Below are 15,215 nucleotides of genomic sequence, written 5' to 3'. Positions count from 1 at the left end.
GCTCAGATGCTTTTCTCACTCGTGAAAACACGAGATGAAAGCCATAAACATGTTGAGTCACTTCACTAATATAAGCATTCATGGGTTTTTCATGCTGTTGCGTGCAAGGAAATCGCACCTTTGTTATCTTTTTTTCTCCACAAAGGGATCTAACCTTGGCTCTGATGAGTCAGACCTCTGCCAGGTAAGCCTCCCACTGGGTCTGAAAACAAACGGCACATCGGCTAATTAAAAAGAGAGCCAGATGGCAAAGACCTCGGGTTTAAAGTCACTTTAACGCACTATGGTGATTATTTTTGGCATGCAGTGGTATTCTAGGTTTCCACTGTGCTTTTTCTATCACTGAGCCAAAATTAGCATCTTGTTGCAAACAGTTACTTAATGATCTTTGAAGTAAAAAGATAAATATTCTGGTTTCCCCGAGGATGAAATTGGTAATCTGTGGCACCATTTGTGTTTTTTCTACCTCCGTAAATGAGGTGATGTCTTTGGTTTGGTTTCCTTGTCTGTTTTTAAGAAGGATTACAGAAAAACTACTATAAGACCTATTCTTGATATAAGACACCATGAGCAACAGCTTGGGTTCATAAAAGTTTTGCCAAGAGTTGTTTGTCTGCTTATATTCAGGGAAACGAAACAATCTGAGCAGTTATCAGGAGCAGTGATTGCTAGAGTGAGTATTGATAGCTGGTTTCATTTATGGTGAGATTCCTGTTTGGTAAAATACCTACAACATTCTGACACAAACAAATCTCTATCACTTTTTTTTCCTTCTCACTCTTTTTATAATAAAGATCAACGTAGAAAACATAAAATTAGCTGGTGCTGACTGTCACTTTTTGCCCGACAAACATCGTGGTTGCAGATGATGTCAGCTGTAGCTATTTGCTGCTGTAATTATTGATGTTTAACTGGTAAATGGGCTCTTTGCAAGCAGGAAGTAGTCTGTACCAGGCGACAACATCCAGTTCTGACGAGTGAAACCAATGCCGAAGTGTCTTAAACCTGCATTCTCTCTCCTGTCCATCAGGGGGCGACTCCTCTGGTTGTATAGAAGTCTATGAGAAAATGACTCTACTTCTCTCTTGATTTATTCCCTCAGTAAACATTGTAAACATGAGTTTATGGTCTCAATCTCTAGTTTCAAGTCTTCTTCAATACAGCATGATGTTCATTTAGTAAATGATGCTCCATTTAGTGTCAAATAGACCATAAAGCAGGGTATGCTTTAGAGTGGGCTTACTGTGATTGACAGGTTGCTGCCACTACCATAGATGTATACATTACATTACATTACATTACATTTAGCAGACGCTTTTATCCAAAGCGACTTACAGGAAGTGTATTCAACATAGGTATTCAAGAGAACTACTAGTCACCAGAAGTCATAAGTGCATCTCCTTTCTTAAACAAGCATCTTAAAGCATAAACCAGAGCAAAAGTACAGTGCAGAGGCAAATTACTATGAAAACAATAATTGCAACAGACTAATACGAATACAATAAGTGCAGCGAACTGATACGAATACAGTGAGTGCTACGAGGAAGGCTCAGGGTAGTACTTCATGAAGAGGTGAGTTTTCAGCCTGCGCCGAAAGATGGTATACAGCGTCTCTAAGTCACTCTCCTCAGTCTAAATATGGTCACTTCTGTTCACTGGTTGCAGAGAGCCGAAGTAATGCGTCCCTTTGAGACTGAGCAACTCCCTCGAAAATTCATCCTTGAATCCACTGAACAGATACAGGCTAAAACAACAGAGCCTAACATAAGGCTTTCTGTTGAAATCTTCTGAAGCAAGGGATTATAAAAAAGGCATTTCTGATTAACGCGACGTATTCTGAAAATAACAATATACAAGACATCTAGTGACTCTTCTAAATGCCTGTGCATAAATACAAAAGATGAAAAGGAACAAAAAGCCGAGGTTTCAAAGGGTTAAAGTAAAGGTCCACGGCCTCCCTCCCATCACCTCCGCTTTACCTCCTCTTCCATCATGTTTGGAGCTAAACGAAGGCAAATTCAGACACGCCGTCCGCCATCTCCACATACTGTACATCCACACATACACACATACACACATACACACATACACACATGCTGAGTTGACACTTGGCTGACCGGTGCAGAGTAGAGGGCTGGACCTCCCATTACTGAACACAGAGCTGGTGGTCTCGCTCCACCGGTGAGGGTGTCAGCAGCTCCCTGTCCACCCGGCCAGAAGCAGGGTAATGGATTGTGTTATTCCTCGCTGTTGACATTGCAGCAGACCTGAGGGTTGAATGCACACCCCCAACCCCCCCACCACCACCACCACCACATCTCTCTACATTTCCCCATGCTACTCTTTCCATTTCTCCCTTCCACTGTTCCTAGTTATTCTGTATTCTTTCCGTTCTTTTCCCTGATGTTTGTCAGATATCTTCACGGAACACAGTAAAAATGCACATGATGTCACTTTTTCCTTCAGTTTCTCCATCACTTTCCAGATGTGTTACCCCCTGAGGTTGTTTTAATTGTTGGGTAGTGTGCTGGGTTTTGTTTCACCAAATTTGCAACATGCAAGCTGTTGCAACTTCCTGTTAATTTTTAAACGTTTAAATCAGTAAAACAAGCTCCATACTGACAACACATTTATGCAGGAGGACTGTAGCAGATTGCAGATATATTTCCAATCGAGTCATATGTGAAGCTGGAGTCTGTCTGTAAGCAACGTTTAGCAGATTGATTTCTGGAAACTGGCCCTTGGTCCTTTACACATTTGTAGTTCTTACAATAGAGGTTTTGCACTCAACAAGATGCAGTTTTTTGCTGCCATTCATTATTTTGTTTGCCCCAAATTATCATGTTTTTAATATATATGATATATATGTATATGTAAATCTCTATGACTTCTGGTGACTAGATTGTAGTTCTCTTGAATACCTATGTTGAATACATATATATAAATACTGTAATGTAATATATATATGTATATATATATATATATAGGTTGGTACAACAGTTTCATGTTTACAACTTAAGACATCTTCGCACAACATGATCCGTCTAATATGGCGTTAATATTATATGTTGTCAGTCAAGTACCATCTTTTATCCAACAACTTTTTGTTCTTATGGATTTTGTAAATCACCTTTCCTGTTTACATAAAATCAGCTGAACTGTTGTGTCATTTTAGCACCAATGGCCTGAACTTTAACTCTATTTAGCTCAAGAACAGATCATTTAATCCTTTCCTCACTCTCTCCATTTCTTCTAGGCTGTCACAACAGATCCCTTTCCAGTCAAGATGCTCTATGACAAGTCACATGACCAGATTTGGGTCCTAACGTGGGGGGATATGGACAGAACACACCCAACCCTTCAGGTGAGAACATCTCAGTGCCTGTAAAGCTTAAAAAGCTCTCTCAGGCAAAAGTAACACTAGTTTTGTAACGAGTTCTCTTGTAGTTGTCTCTGCAAGTTATCCAAAAAGCTGCACTAGACGGCTAAGAAACAAAGAGAGATTACCGACTATTGGACTGAGTGCTTACTTGTTACTGTTTAAGAGACACTATTGATTTTTGCCCTTTCCTTTATGCGAAATGTTTCTGTTAGTGTAAGAACCAACCACTAGAATCCCATTTTGTAAAATGTAATGAATGTGTTAATTAAAGAGCAGGAAGTTCGTCTCTATTGTAACCTCATTTTTTAGATCAGGCTGGTGATTATTTACTTAGAATCCAGCCGGGTGCAGATTTAAAAGTACAAAACAGCCTTTCTTTATTATGTCTCACTACCACCCAACCCCACACCTACTTTTTCTCTGCTTGTATTTGTAAACTCCCATGAGCGATTCTTTTCCGAGAAGAACATAATCTATATAAACTGTAAAAAGTCCACCAAACTGGGAAAACAGAGCCTTATAACTAATTGAGCTCCGTTGTGTTCCTGCGTATCCTGTTTATGTGATAAGTATTTGCGTGGCAACATCTAATCTATGTATGTTTTAGAAAAACATTTACCAAGCCAGCAAAACAGCAATTTACAGCTGCGGCGCTGTCGGCTTGTGCCCGGCCTCCCTTTGGACCCGCTGGTGTTGGAGGCTTCACAAATGAGAAATGATCACAGGTGTGGTTGTATTTAATCCACCTCGGGGGGATTGGGTGAGGCGAGGGAGAGAGAGAGAGAGAGAGGGGAGGATGCAGAGAAGGTCGAGGAGGTGGAGAGGAGAGGAGGGGAGGGGGGAGGCGAACAGAGATGGTGCCCCCGGGGGAGAGGTGTGACGCTGTTTCTGTGTGTGTGTGTGGGTGTGTGTGTGTGTGTGTGTGTGTGTGTGTGTGTGTGTGTGTGTGTGTGTGTGTGTGTGTGTGTGTGTGTGTGTGCACCAGTGGAGGACACTGGCACCTGTACAGCCAGCAAGGGATCCCATTGTAATCCCAGTAATAGATACAAACATGTTTATTGTTCTGCTTCGTCCCATTGGAGGAACAGATCCCATCATAACCATGTGAGGTGTTCTGATCAGTCCGTACTGTTTGGAGATGCAGAGGCCATGTAAGGGGCTTCAGAGGATCTTTGGAGTGAAATGACTTAAATGCATGCATTATTTTTTTTTTTGCATTGTTGGTTTTGAAAAGTTTATATAAAATAATGTTTCTTTGTGATTTAATTATTCACATTTTTTTAAAAGAGACTTTTAAGAAGAAGAGATTGTTTTGGAGGTGTCACTATGGTCTGGCATCAAAAACTAGTGAAAAGACGACCACCTGTGTGTGGGATTTAACAATCTACATGAAGTAGACCGTGTGTGTGTGTGTGTGTGTGTGTGTGTGTGTGTGTGTGTGTGTGTGTGTGTGTGTGTGTGTGTGTGTGTGTGTGTGTGTGTGTGTGTGTGTGTGTGTGTGTGTGTGTGTGTGTGTGTGTGCATTCAGTTTTGCACCTTTTCTTCATGGAGTGCAGGTGTGCTAGCATAGCAGAGGATTTTGTGTGTGTGTAGTTGTCCCAGTTACACACTCGTGTCGTTGTATTGGAGTTGTTTTTTTAAACTTCAGAGGTTATAATCATAAATGAAGCAGAAAATTCTATGAAAATATGTCACAGAAAACAATTTTCTCCTCCTATAATTTGAAAACAATCAGAGTACAGAGAGCAGCTTTGCATAATATTTGTGTTTGCTGCCTGAACTGCGGAAAACACATTTTTTTGTCTTTTTTTCATTTTTATTCATTTCCCCACTTCCTGCACTTCTTCAGGAGTAATGAATAATTAGAGAGCAACGCATGAATCACTCAAAAATTTGATTGCAGGGAAACGGAATAATTGGATTGGAGGCCACGTGGATCACACCACAAATAAACGCTCTGATGATGTCATTATCGTTTGGACTGAAAGTAATTGACCTGTTCGGCAGCAGCGGATCATGCATGCGTCTGTGTTTGTGCATGTCATTTTGTGCGCCCGTGATGTGTAAATGTGCGTCTTGAAATGGGTGCGTGTGGTATTTTTAAAGCAGCCAAGTTTAAGGATGGCTCAATATCTCTGTGTAAACATCAGAGGGAGTGTGATTGTCAATTCATTAGAGAAGACAAATGGAGGGATCTGTGCCGGGCGGAGAGAAACGTGGCCTTCCAGGCAGTCGGTCCATCTCTGTGCCAAGAGGACATTTAACTCACAGGCACTTTGTTTTTCTCTGGTAGCACACAGGGAAGCGGTATCGCCCATCTGTTCTCTCATCCATTTATCTCTCTGTTAGGTTTTGCACAATATGTGTTTAACATGTGATTGTTTTAATATGTGATTATTATTATAAATGGAATCATTATTGCAACAAGTTGTGACTTCAGGAAACGTTTTTAAATCTTTCCACAAAATGGGGGTTGAAATAAGTTTTGATTATTTCAGTTTCCTCACGTTTTGTTTGTCTTTTCCATTTTCTTGACCTGAAACTTGTCAGTCTTATCACTCTTTTGTGTGAACAACTGTGTTACTTCAGTTTGCAAAGTGCCATATATTTAAAAAATACTTAAAATACATTGCAGAATTGCTGGTTATCATTTGATTTGATTTTTACATGAGTGTATTTTGAGGAATAATAAATGTATTTTTTTCTCCAAAATTCTTAAACGAAAGAAGCCAAACTTTTCAAATGTCAGTAGGTCACAAACACTGTCTAATAATAGGACAGTTACTATTTAAATAAGGGTCATCTTTCGGCCTAGTGATTAAGATAAACACCATATAACTGCAATCTCACTGGCTCGATTCTGGCCTGTAACCTTTGTTGCATTTGTTTGACCATAAGCTGCCCGATAAAGCGTAAATACCAAAAACTACCATTTTAAAACAGAGCTTTAAATAATTAATATCTGATAAAAGAATAAGTGAACAAGACTGTGAATCTGCAGACATTGGCTGGCAACTAATTCATTTATTATTGGAGTATATTTCAGCAAACATCTCCTTCTTAGAAATACATGATGTACGCCTCAGCGAATATAACACACGAAGTAATTTAACTTTCAGAATTGTGCATTGATCTTGAGCAACAAGCCTTTCATTGCTTTTTTAGTTCCCCAGGAGCAACAAGATGAGTAATTCTGATAGTATATAATAAAATCAAACATGTAACGTGCTGGATAATATTTCAAAATATATATTATTGAATTTACACGTATAAAGCTAGAGCATTTGAGTCTTATAATGGTGTTCTCTAGTTAGATGGGAAAGTAAAAAAAAAAAAGAAGCTACTCAGTTAGAATCAAATCCCCCTCAGGTATTAGCCAGCGAGGCCGGGCCAGAGTGAAACTCGATCGGTCCTCTCCGCTCGGTGTGTGGATATGAAATCCGAACGAGAGCAATGACAAAGAGAAGCCGGTGGCATTAAGTCGAGAGCACCTGCAGCCCTGGAGACCACAGCAGCTGCCTAATAATACATGAGCGATACTACATTGAACCTCATTAGCCGCCGTCATTGTATTCTGCAACCGTTGTAATGACTCGTTTTTTAATGAGGATTCTTTTCATGTCTCTCAAGCTGTGAGAAACCGGCACATCTATTTAGTTAAAAATGGATGAGATAGTCAGGAGGAGGATGGAGAGGAGAGAGAGAGAGAGAGCTTTTGAGGAGTAAGGCAGAAGTGTAGCGAAAGCAACAACTTAAACTGCTATTTTTATTTTCTTGCATTTGTGTGGAGTCTGGCCCCCCCACTGGGCCTCAGGTAGAGGTTCAGTGTTGGCAGCCTAGGCGTTGACATCTAAACACATTTTACGCTTAGTTCTCAGCTTTTAAAACAATATTCTACATGCTCTCCAGAAACATGAGCCGAGGTGTCTAAAACCTGGAGACGAGCTTTTTTCTGAGAATATATAAAAGTTTGTAAAATCAGAAGGAAAGGAGCTGGTTTTACCCTGTAAGCAGGAGCTTTTAATAAATGAAGTCTCACATGTGTTGGTCCCATAAACAACACCACTCGTCCTTGACTGTGACCTGATCATTCAGGCATGCATGATGAAGCATGTGTCATGGGCGAGGCGGTGCATCATTGTCGGGGCCCATCAGAAGATTGTGTGCACTCCCAGCCTCGTGCTTTAAAAACATGCTGATTCAGTGCCAGGTGTATGACATGAGAGATGGGGCTTTTATTGTGGTGTCGGCGTCTAAGACAACCATCTTTGAATAAGATGCTTTATCAGAGAACTGAGGCGGGGGTCACGATTCGTTGGCCCAAGTCATATACTATAGATGTTTATCTCTGATAGGATATATGGGCCTGTCACCTGAACGAGCTCCGGCTGTTAAGACCCTGAGATATGAGCCTTTATTCTGAGGAAACAAAAGGTCACGGGTTTAACCATCACAATAGTTAAGATTATCTCTGAGCCGGACAACCAGATTGATACTGGAATTTGTATTTGAGAGTTTAAAAGTAAGGATCTGTAATTAGTTCAACAATTCAACATAAATCACAGAGGTAATGTTTCTAAATCAACATTTAATTAACGTGTCTTTGAAATGAATGCACTCTTATTTATTGGCGTACTCAACAGGGCGAAAGGTCAGCCTGGCCGATTGATTGGTCTAATTACTTAGAACTCCATCACTTTCCAGATGTGTTACCCCCTGAGGTTGTTTTAATTGTTTCATTTTGATTGGTCTAAGCGGAACAGTAAACATATCGACCATCATGAGAACAATGGTGTTCATTGGGGCAGATGGTCAGAAGGGTTTATAGAATGGAAAGATGTTGGAAAAAAACAAATAAAAAAGAAGATGGGATGGCGATCAAAATGGAATATGACAAAGTAGGGCTTTACCAAATAGTTTGAGGCTTAATTCATAACATTGACGGTCAAATTATTTTATTAAAAACTCTCAGATACATAACCTTTTACCTTTTACTTCCACTCGCTTTCTCAAACAAACACACAGCTCTCCTCTTCTCCAATTGTGTCATTCCTTTGTCCAAATGTCCAAATGTATTAATAACTAAATCATTTCAAGAAAATTAGCAACATATCTAACACAATCTTCTGCCTCAGTCCATAATTGCTAGTGTTCAGCCTTTCAAAAAAAACATTGCGTTCTCATTGCGTTAAAAAATGGCATGCATCTGTGCATTTATTATAACCACAATAAAATCACATTTACCCCGTTTTTTAGGTTGACAACACAATACAATATGACAAGAGCCTCATTGGAAAACGACCTATGTCCTATGACGTCCAACTAAAACTAATGTACAGATATGTACAGAAATGATGTCTAATTTTTTACCTTAACAGTTACTGTATAGTAACTATCTTCATTTCCATCCGCACATTTTTTGGGGGGAAATTGGTCAACTGAGTCAATACAATGTTCTTTGGTAGAAATGTTCCAAGTATATACGTCATCTATATTTTTCGACGTTCTCTGCTTGCGATAGAAAATACAATGGGAAAACATCACTTTGATTATCATGGTTATAATCTTTTTATAGGTATTTAATATTTATGCTGCCCTGTGCATTTCCCACAGGTAATACCTCAAGCCAGTGTGGGAGAAGTACATCACGCCATCCGCACAACTTTCCAGAGGGTCAACGACTTCTTCATTCCTCCAACCAACCTCATCATCACCCACGTGAGGTAAAGAAAGACACACACACACACACACACGACCTTAAAATACAGGCGACCTCATCTCTACCTTGTCACAGCCGTCCTTCTGATGTGAGGGAGAAAAAAGCAAATGAGAATCCTAATGAGAATCTCGATGTGTGTTAATCACTGCCCTCTAAAAATCTAGAAAGGCTATTAACCTTTCTTCTGAACTTTGTCGATTCAGGTTTGCCTTTGTCTTCCTCAAAAACGAACCCGCGGTTCACAAGATTGACCTGGAGACCTTCCACCGCGTCAAGACCATCAGCCTGAAGAACTACAGCTGCGTACCCGTCAGCATGGCCTACACACATCTGAGCGGTTTCTACTTCGTGCAGTGCCAGAGCAAGAGCCACCTTCAAGCCCAACCACAGCTCCTCATCGACAGCGTGACGGACGCAGTGATTGGTCCAAACCTAAACATCACGGGGCAGCCGTTTGTGTCGCCGGACGGCCGGTACATTGTGACCCCTGACCCAGAGAGCTCAAAGCTGATAGTACAGACAATCTCGTTCCAGGGGGAACTGGGTCTGAACCAGGAACTGGACGAACCCGTAGTTGTTTCTGATCTAGCTTTCCAGCCTTCCTTCACGGAGTCCAACCAGCATGTGGTTGTCGCCACCTCGGGCTCAGGCACGGACCTGCTATTCGCCGATCTGTCCTCGGGCCGCACCGAGGTTCTCCGGAGCCTGAAGGAGCCCCTGGCCCCCCAAGCCTGGCCCTGGGGAGGCCCCAACCGAGTGGTGGTCTCCAGCGGGTTGTTCGGACAGTATCTGGTGACGCCGTCATCCGAGTCCCTCTTTGTCCTGAACGGCAAACAGAGAACGCCACACTGCGAGGTGTCAGACATCAAGAGAGGGAACACAGTTGTCTGGGTCGGCGAGGTATGAGTAAGAAAGAAAAAAAAAAAAAAAAAAAAAAGAACGCCAGAGATGTAGGATTAGGGACAGACGTAAATGGTAAAAAAAAAAAAAAAAAAAAAAAAAGGAAAGATCAGGCCAAATTACCTATTATAAGATTTATGTGAACATAAGTTGTGGACTCAACCTTGGGACTGAGCAAGAGGGATACATGCCTGGGTTTATTGTAACAAAAGTACACCTAAAAATAGAGTAATTGAGAAAACATAAAGAAACCCTGTTGTGATATTTCTATTGGGAGAAAGTGTCAATGCCGTTCAGTGCAACAGTGATCTATGTGCACTTAACTATACAGAATTGTACATTATTGCACTTCCTTCCATGTTATCACAGCAAATAGGTACCTGAAGAGGGGTTATTAACGAACTATGAACTATGCACAATGCTCACTTTTTTTAGAGTAAAAAGCTTTCCGATTTTTGTTTATCTCAACCATGTTTGTCGTTTTCACCAGTGCTGCATATAATCACCACAAACTGTCCGTCTGTCCTGTCTGCCTTTTAGTGTATGTGTGTTCTGAGTCCTTTTAAAAGCTACCAGCCCATCCGTTTATCCGCCTTTGTCATGGTATTGTACTGTTTCCTCCCCCTGAAAGCTTTCATTCTCCTCATGCCGGCAGAGGTTGGCTTTATGCACATGTGTAATACCCTCTATTTACGTACATTGTCTATCCAAAGAGCTCGATCGCTCCATTACCCGTCGCCGATGGATGTTTCGCTTGCGGAGGAAGCCTAACCAGAAATGAACAGTACATCTTGTGGTCTCTTGCAATGGTATAATCTGTCTCCCACTGTCTCACATTCATTCTCTACCTGCAGCACAACTCTGTGCTGCCAAGCATGAAAATGCCACTTAGCAGATTCCCTCAGGGTAATGACTCCGGTTTACGCTGACCCCACATGCTGAGGCTGTGCCAAAGTGGCATCAACTCCTCTATCTGACTGGCTGTGAGCATTTATTCTTCCTCCCAGAGAGCCGTGCATCAACATTCAACTCCAAGACAGGTAGACTGTACTTGCCATGTGGTAGTTATTCAGCTATACATAAAGTACTTTTTATTAGTTACTGTATAGTCAGCAGTTTTTGTTTTTTTTGATTTGTCATTTGTATCTGGATAGCAACCACATGTACATAGGAAAAATGATCTCAAAACCAATCAGTCTGTCACACAAAGTAGGGATACATTTTTACAGACATTAGCAATACATACTGTTTTAAAAAATGAATCCTGTTTCTTTATCATTATTATTATTCGTCAAAATTGTAAACCTAACTTACAAAAAAAAAGACAGTATTATATGTCTGGAGGCAGTAACCGAATAAACACCAGCAACTCTTCGTCCTCTAAAATAGCAGATGTGTTCTCTCTGTGGTTGAATCGTCTTCTGTGTAATTCTGCGTTTTGCCATTTGCACTAATCTTCATAATGACGATCCATCCGCCGCCGCTGCTTTTCTGCAGATGTAACAATGTTATCAGAAATGATGGTCATCTCTTAAACATCTCTGCCTATGACAGTAGTGTTGCGGTCTATACATGAATACTTTGCTGCGACATCACACTTGATGGCTCGTAGATATTGGGCTGAAATGGGTGCCAGTCTCAGGGCAATGGCTTACTTTTCTTTTTATCTCGCTGCAAAGCCCTGCTCTGTGCCTCCAAGCTTCAATATACAGCTAAAATATGAATGTCCTCAATATCCTCGATGTTTTAGTTTTTATCATTCTACATTCTGAAATAAATCCGGAGCTATTTTTCAAAATGCTGCAAGCAAAATTTGAATTCTCCCTAAATAGGTATTTAAAGGATTAAAAAAAAATCTTATTTCTATGCTTGCTACTGATTTTGAAATAAGAAAACAACATTTCCACATTGTATTTCTAGAATATGTCTGATTCTACAAACAATCTGCCCATCTAAATCTATTGTTAATAAGATTTTGTAGCCAGCTTAAATCAACTCAAAGCAAAAAAGTATACCAAACAACAAAAACAACGTCCACTTGCTGTTAAATTGAATCAAATACAAATAGTGGGCTACAGAAATAACACTAATGCTCATTAAGGAATCATGTTCTTGATGATCTTGGAAAGCTCTCTTGTCATAACTACACAAATACTCACAGCCTTTAGGATTTTGCAGTTGTTGACCTTTTCTTGGCACGTCAAAACTTGTTCAAAGCAGAGAGTTTAAATTATACTTATCTCTAAAGGCCATCCACAGACTAAAAACTCTGACTTTATTGTGTACAAAATGTCAGAGTCCTTTGAGCAAAGTGTACCACTGAAAGTCCAGCTGGAGTCTTGTGAATGGAGTATATCTGCTCATGTGGTTAGATTTTTTTTTTTCTTCTCCCAGAAAGAAACAGCAGCCCAAATTAATTAATAATTAATTAATCAATCATAACCTCCTAATAGGTAGTTGTTCCTGTAACTCCCCCAATGCAATGTGTAGGGTAGAAACCAAGCTTTGTGAGAAAAGATAAAAGTAATCATAGGAGTGAAGCAGATTGGTCGTTCTTGTTTGTGATTTAGGTATTTGCTGCTAATCTGCCATGAAAATATGTTCTGGCACGAAAGCCTGTTTGATGAACTTCTTGAAGGCAATGACGTTATGATAGACCACTGTTGCACTGAGGAGAGAAGTATTCTAAACTGACATACACGTATGTTTGTTGAACGGAAATTTGTTGAATTGGTAGCCCAGTTTTCTCACTGTATCAATGAAAAAAAATTATTTTATTGTGAAAAAAATAAGCTCTGATGCTTCCTTAAGTCACTATCCCATCCAAAGTCACTCCCCAATGGCTCTAACTGAGTCAGATACAGTATTGGACAGCTCTGAGACATGCATGTAATGAAAACAGACCTTCTACATGACCATCATAGACCCCTCAGTGATCTCTCACAGTCACACACTGTTTACAGTTGCTTGTGAAAAAGTCACTTTTCCGCCCTCTCATCGTCACGTACCGTCAGCTAATCTCTTAAGGTCGATTCAACAGTATGACATCGCTACTAGAGCCAAGGAGAGCAAGAACAAAGAGACTGCACCGGCGCTCGCTGATATAGCTACATCATTGGCTAGCTCATGTTTGTTTGGATCTACCTTCAGTGTCACTTGACTATTTATGTACCTCTCCTTGAACCGTCATGTAACGGGGCCGCAGAGCTGAACCGCTTGGTGTGATAGACATTGATAGAAACCACTGTTGTAGATAACATTGTTCATGTTTAGAACACGTTCAGACATGACTAAACTGACTGTACAGTTTTCTTTATGCATTTTGTGTGTTCTGGTTTATGAGGGAATTGTTTTGTAAGAAAAATCGAATTAAATATATTGTAAAAATCAGTTGTTTTGCTGTGTCATTACATATACAAGTACAATGTATTAATTGCAACTGATGTTGATTAGCCTAAAAATGTATTTCTTGTATTTAGTAGTAGTTTAGTATTTGAGAAACCTGATTACAATATATCAGTCCAACACCCAAAAATCTTTCATTTGTCTATTAATGCAAATAAAAGCACATATCCTCACATTTGAAAAGCTCAAAACAGAGAATATTTGGCATATTTGTTTGAAACATGAAAACTGAAACTATTAATTCAGAAATTTACTAATTTAAGCTAAATTATGAGCATTTGTGCTATATTGTATACGTTATATGATAGTAAACGGAATATATTTGGTCTTCAGACGGTTGAACAAAACAAAACTTCAGTTTTAGCTTCAGGAAATTGTCAGTGAAAAATTGTGTATTTTTCAATTTTTTTCTGACAATATGAAATACCAAGCGTTTAATCAACAAACTAATTAACATATTAATTGATATCCCCAAACCATAACATTAAAATATCATCTGTAGACGACCGATCCCGCGTCCCTGCCCACCTTGCAGGCATTGTCATTTATGGTCTCAGTTTCCTGATTTGCTGGCATCGAGCTGGCCTTCACTCCTGTATAAATTAATGCAATCTATTGTCTTTCCAATCCATGAACATTACTTGCTCTACTGACGGACGTGTCAATACACTTTCCGTCAGTGCCAGAATGACAGAGAGGTGTGAAAGGCAGAACAAAAGACTTCTTGGAGCCAAACATCAGTGAGATAGGAGAACCTGATCGCACAGACAGTTATAATCATGTTCAAGTCTGCTTCAATTTCCGATGACCAGAACAGAGTGGAGACAGGAAGACACCAGCTCTGTCACTCTGCAATAACTACCGACATATCTCTGGAAAGACTACAACATGATCACACTTAAAGTCACCATATTCCCTTTTGAACAGCTGCAAATGAACAGATTATTCACACTTTGATGCCAATATGACCAACAATGACACCAGTGGTATAGATGCTTGTTTCAATTTGACCATACTCCTCTAAAACAAATATAGTTTGTTGTACTGACAAAAGTTCATTCAAAATGCTATTTTAGAGTAAAAAAAACTTTATTAACGTGTCTTTTCATGTGTATCGTATTCATATTCGGTCCATGAGGTTTTAAACAGTTTTGTCCACAGTAAGCCACATATATCTATGCAATACCATTGAACTAGTAGTAGAAGAGGTATTTGTATCTAAATATGCCATGTTAGAACTGTAATTAACTATTACGCTGAACCAGAGCATTAAACATCCCATTTAAATCTGTTATACTTTGCTTTTTTGATATAAAATATATATATATGATTCTCCTAAAGTGAGTGTGAATGGAGTTATTTGTGTGCGTGATTACTAAAATAATTAATACTGGGGATAAAATTTGACATGGTCATCAACCTGAAATCATTTTTTTATGTCGAAAAGTAAAAAAAAAAGTCAGAACATAGTTTGGCAAAAAAAGTCATAGTATACCATGTCGAAAAAGTAAAAAAAAGTCATAGTATACCATGTTGAAAATGTATCAAAAAGTCATAGTATACCATGTTGAAAATGTATCAAAAAGTCATAGTATAGTATGTTGAAAAAGTAAAAAAAAGAGTCATAGTAAAATATGTTAAAAATAAGAGCAGTTTGACAAAAAACGAAATCATAGTATACAATGTCAAAAAAGTTATAAAAAAGTCATAGTATTTCATCTCAAAAGGTATAAAAAAGTCACAGTGTAGTACGTCGAAAAAAGTAATAGTATAGTATGTCGCAAACACTCATAGTATATTAGCATTGTC

General features: G+C 39.4%; 1 protein-coding gene across 1 annotated transcript in view; it reads left to right on the top strand.

The window, feature by feature from the left end:
* The window catches only part of fstl4 (follistatin-like 4), a 183,783-nt gene extending 173,776 nt beyond the window's left edge, over window positions 1-10,007 (top strand). The window contains exons 13-15 of the mRNA XM_054626363.1: window positions 3,257-3,364; window positions 8,996-9,105; window positions 9,305-10,007. Coding sequence (XP_054482338.1) covers window positions 3,257-3,364; window positions 8,996-9,105; window positions 9,305-10,007 — 921 coding nt within the window. The remainder of the gene's footprint in view (window positions 1-3,256; window positions 3,365-8,995; window positions 9,106-9,304) is intronic.
* The last annotated feature ends 5,208 nt before the right edge of the window (window positions 10,008-15,215 follow it).

Source organism: Anoplopoma fimbria, chromosome 24 (assembly GCF_027596085.1).
Source record: "Anoplopoma fimbria isolate UVic2021 breed Golden Eagle Sablefish chromosome 24, Afim_UVic_2022, whole genome shotgun sequence".
NCBI lineage: Eukaryota > Metazoa > Chordata > Actinopteri > Perciformes > Anoplopomatidae > Anoplopoma > Anoplopoma fimbria.
This window is presented reverse-complemented; position numbering and strand designations above follow the sequence as displayed.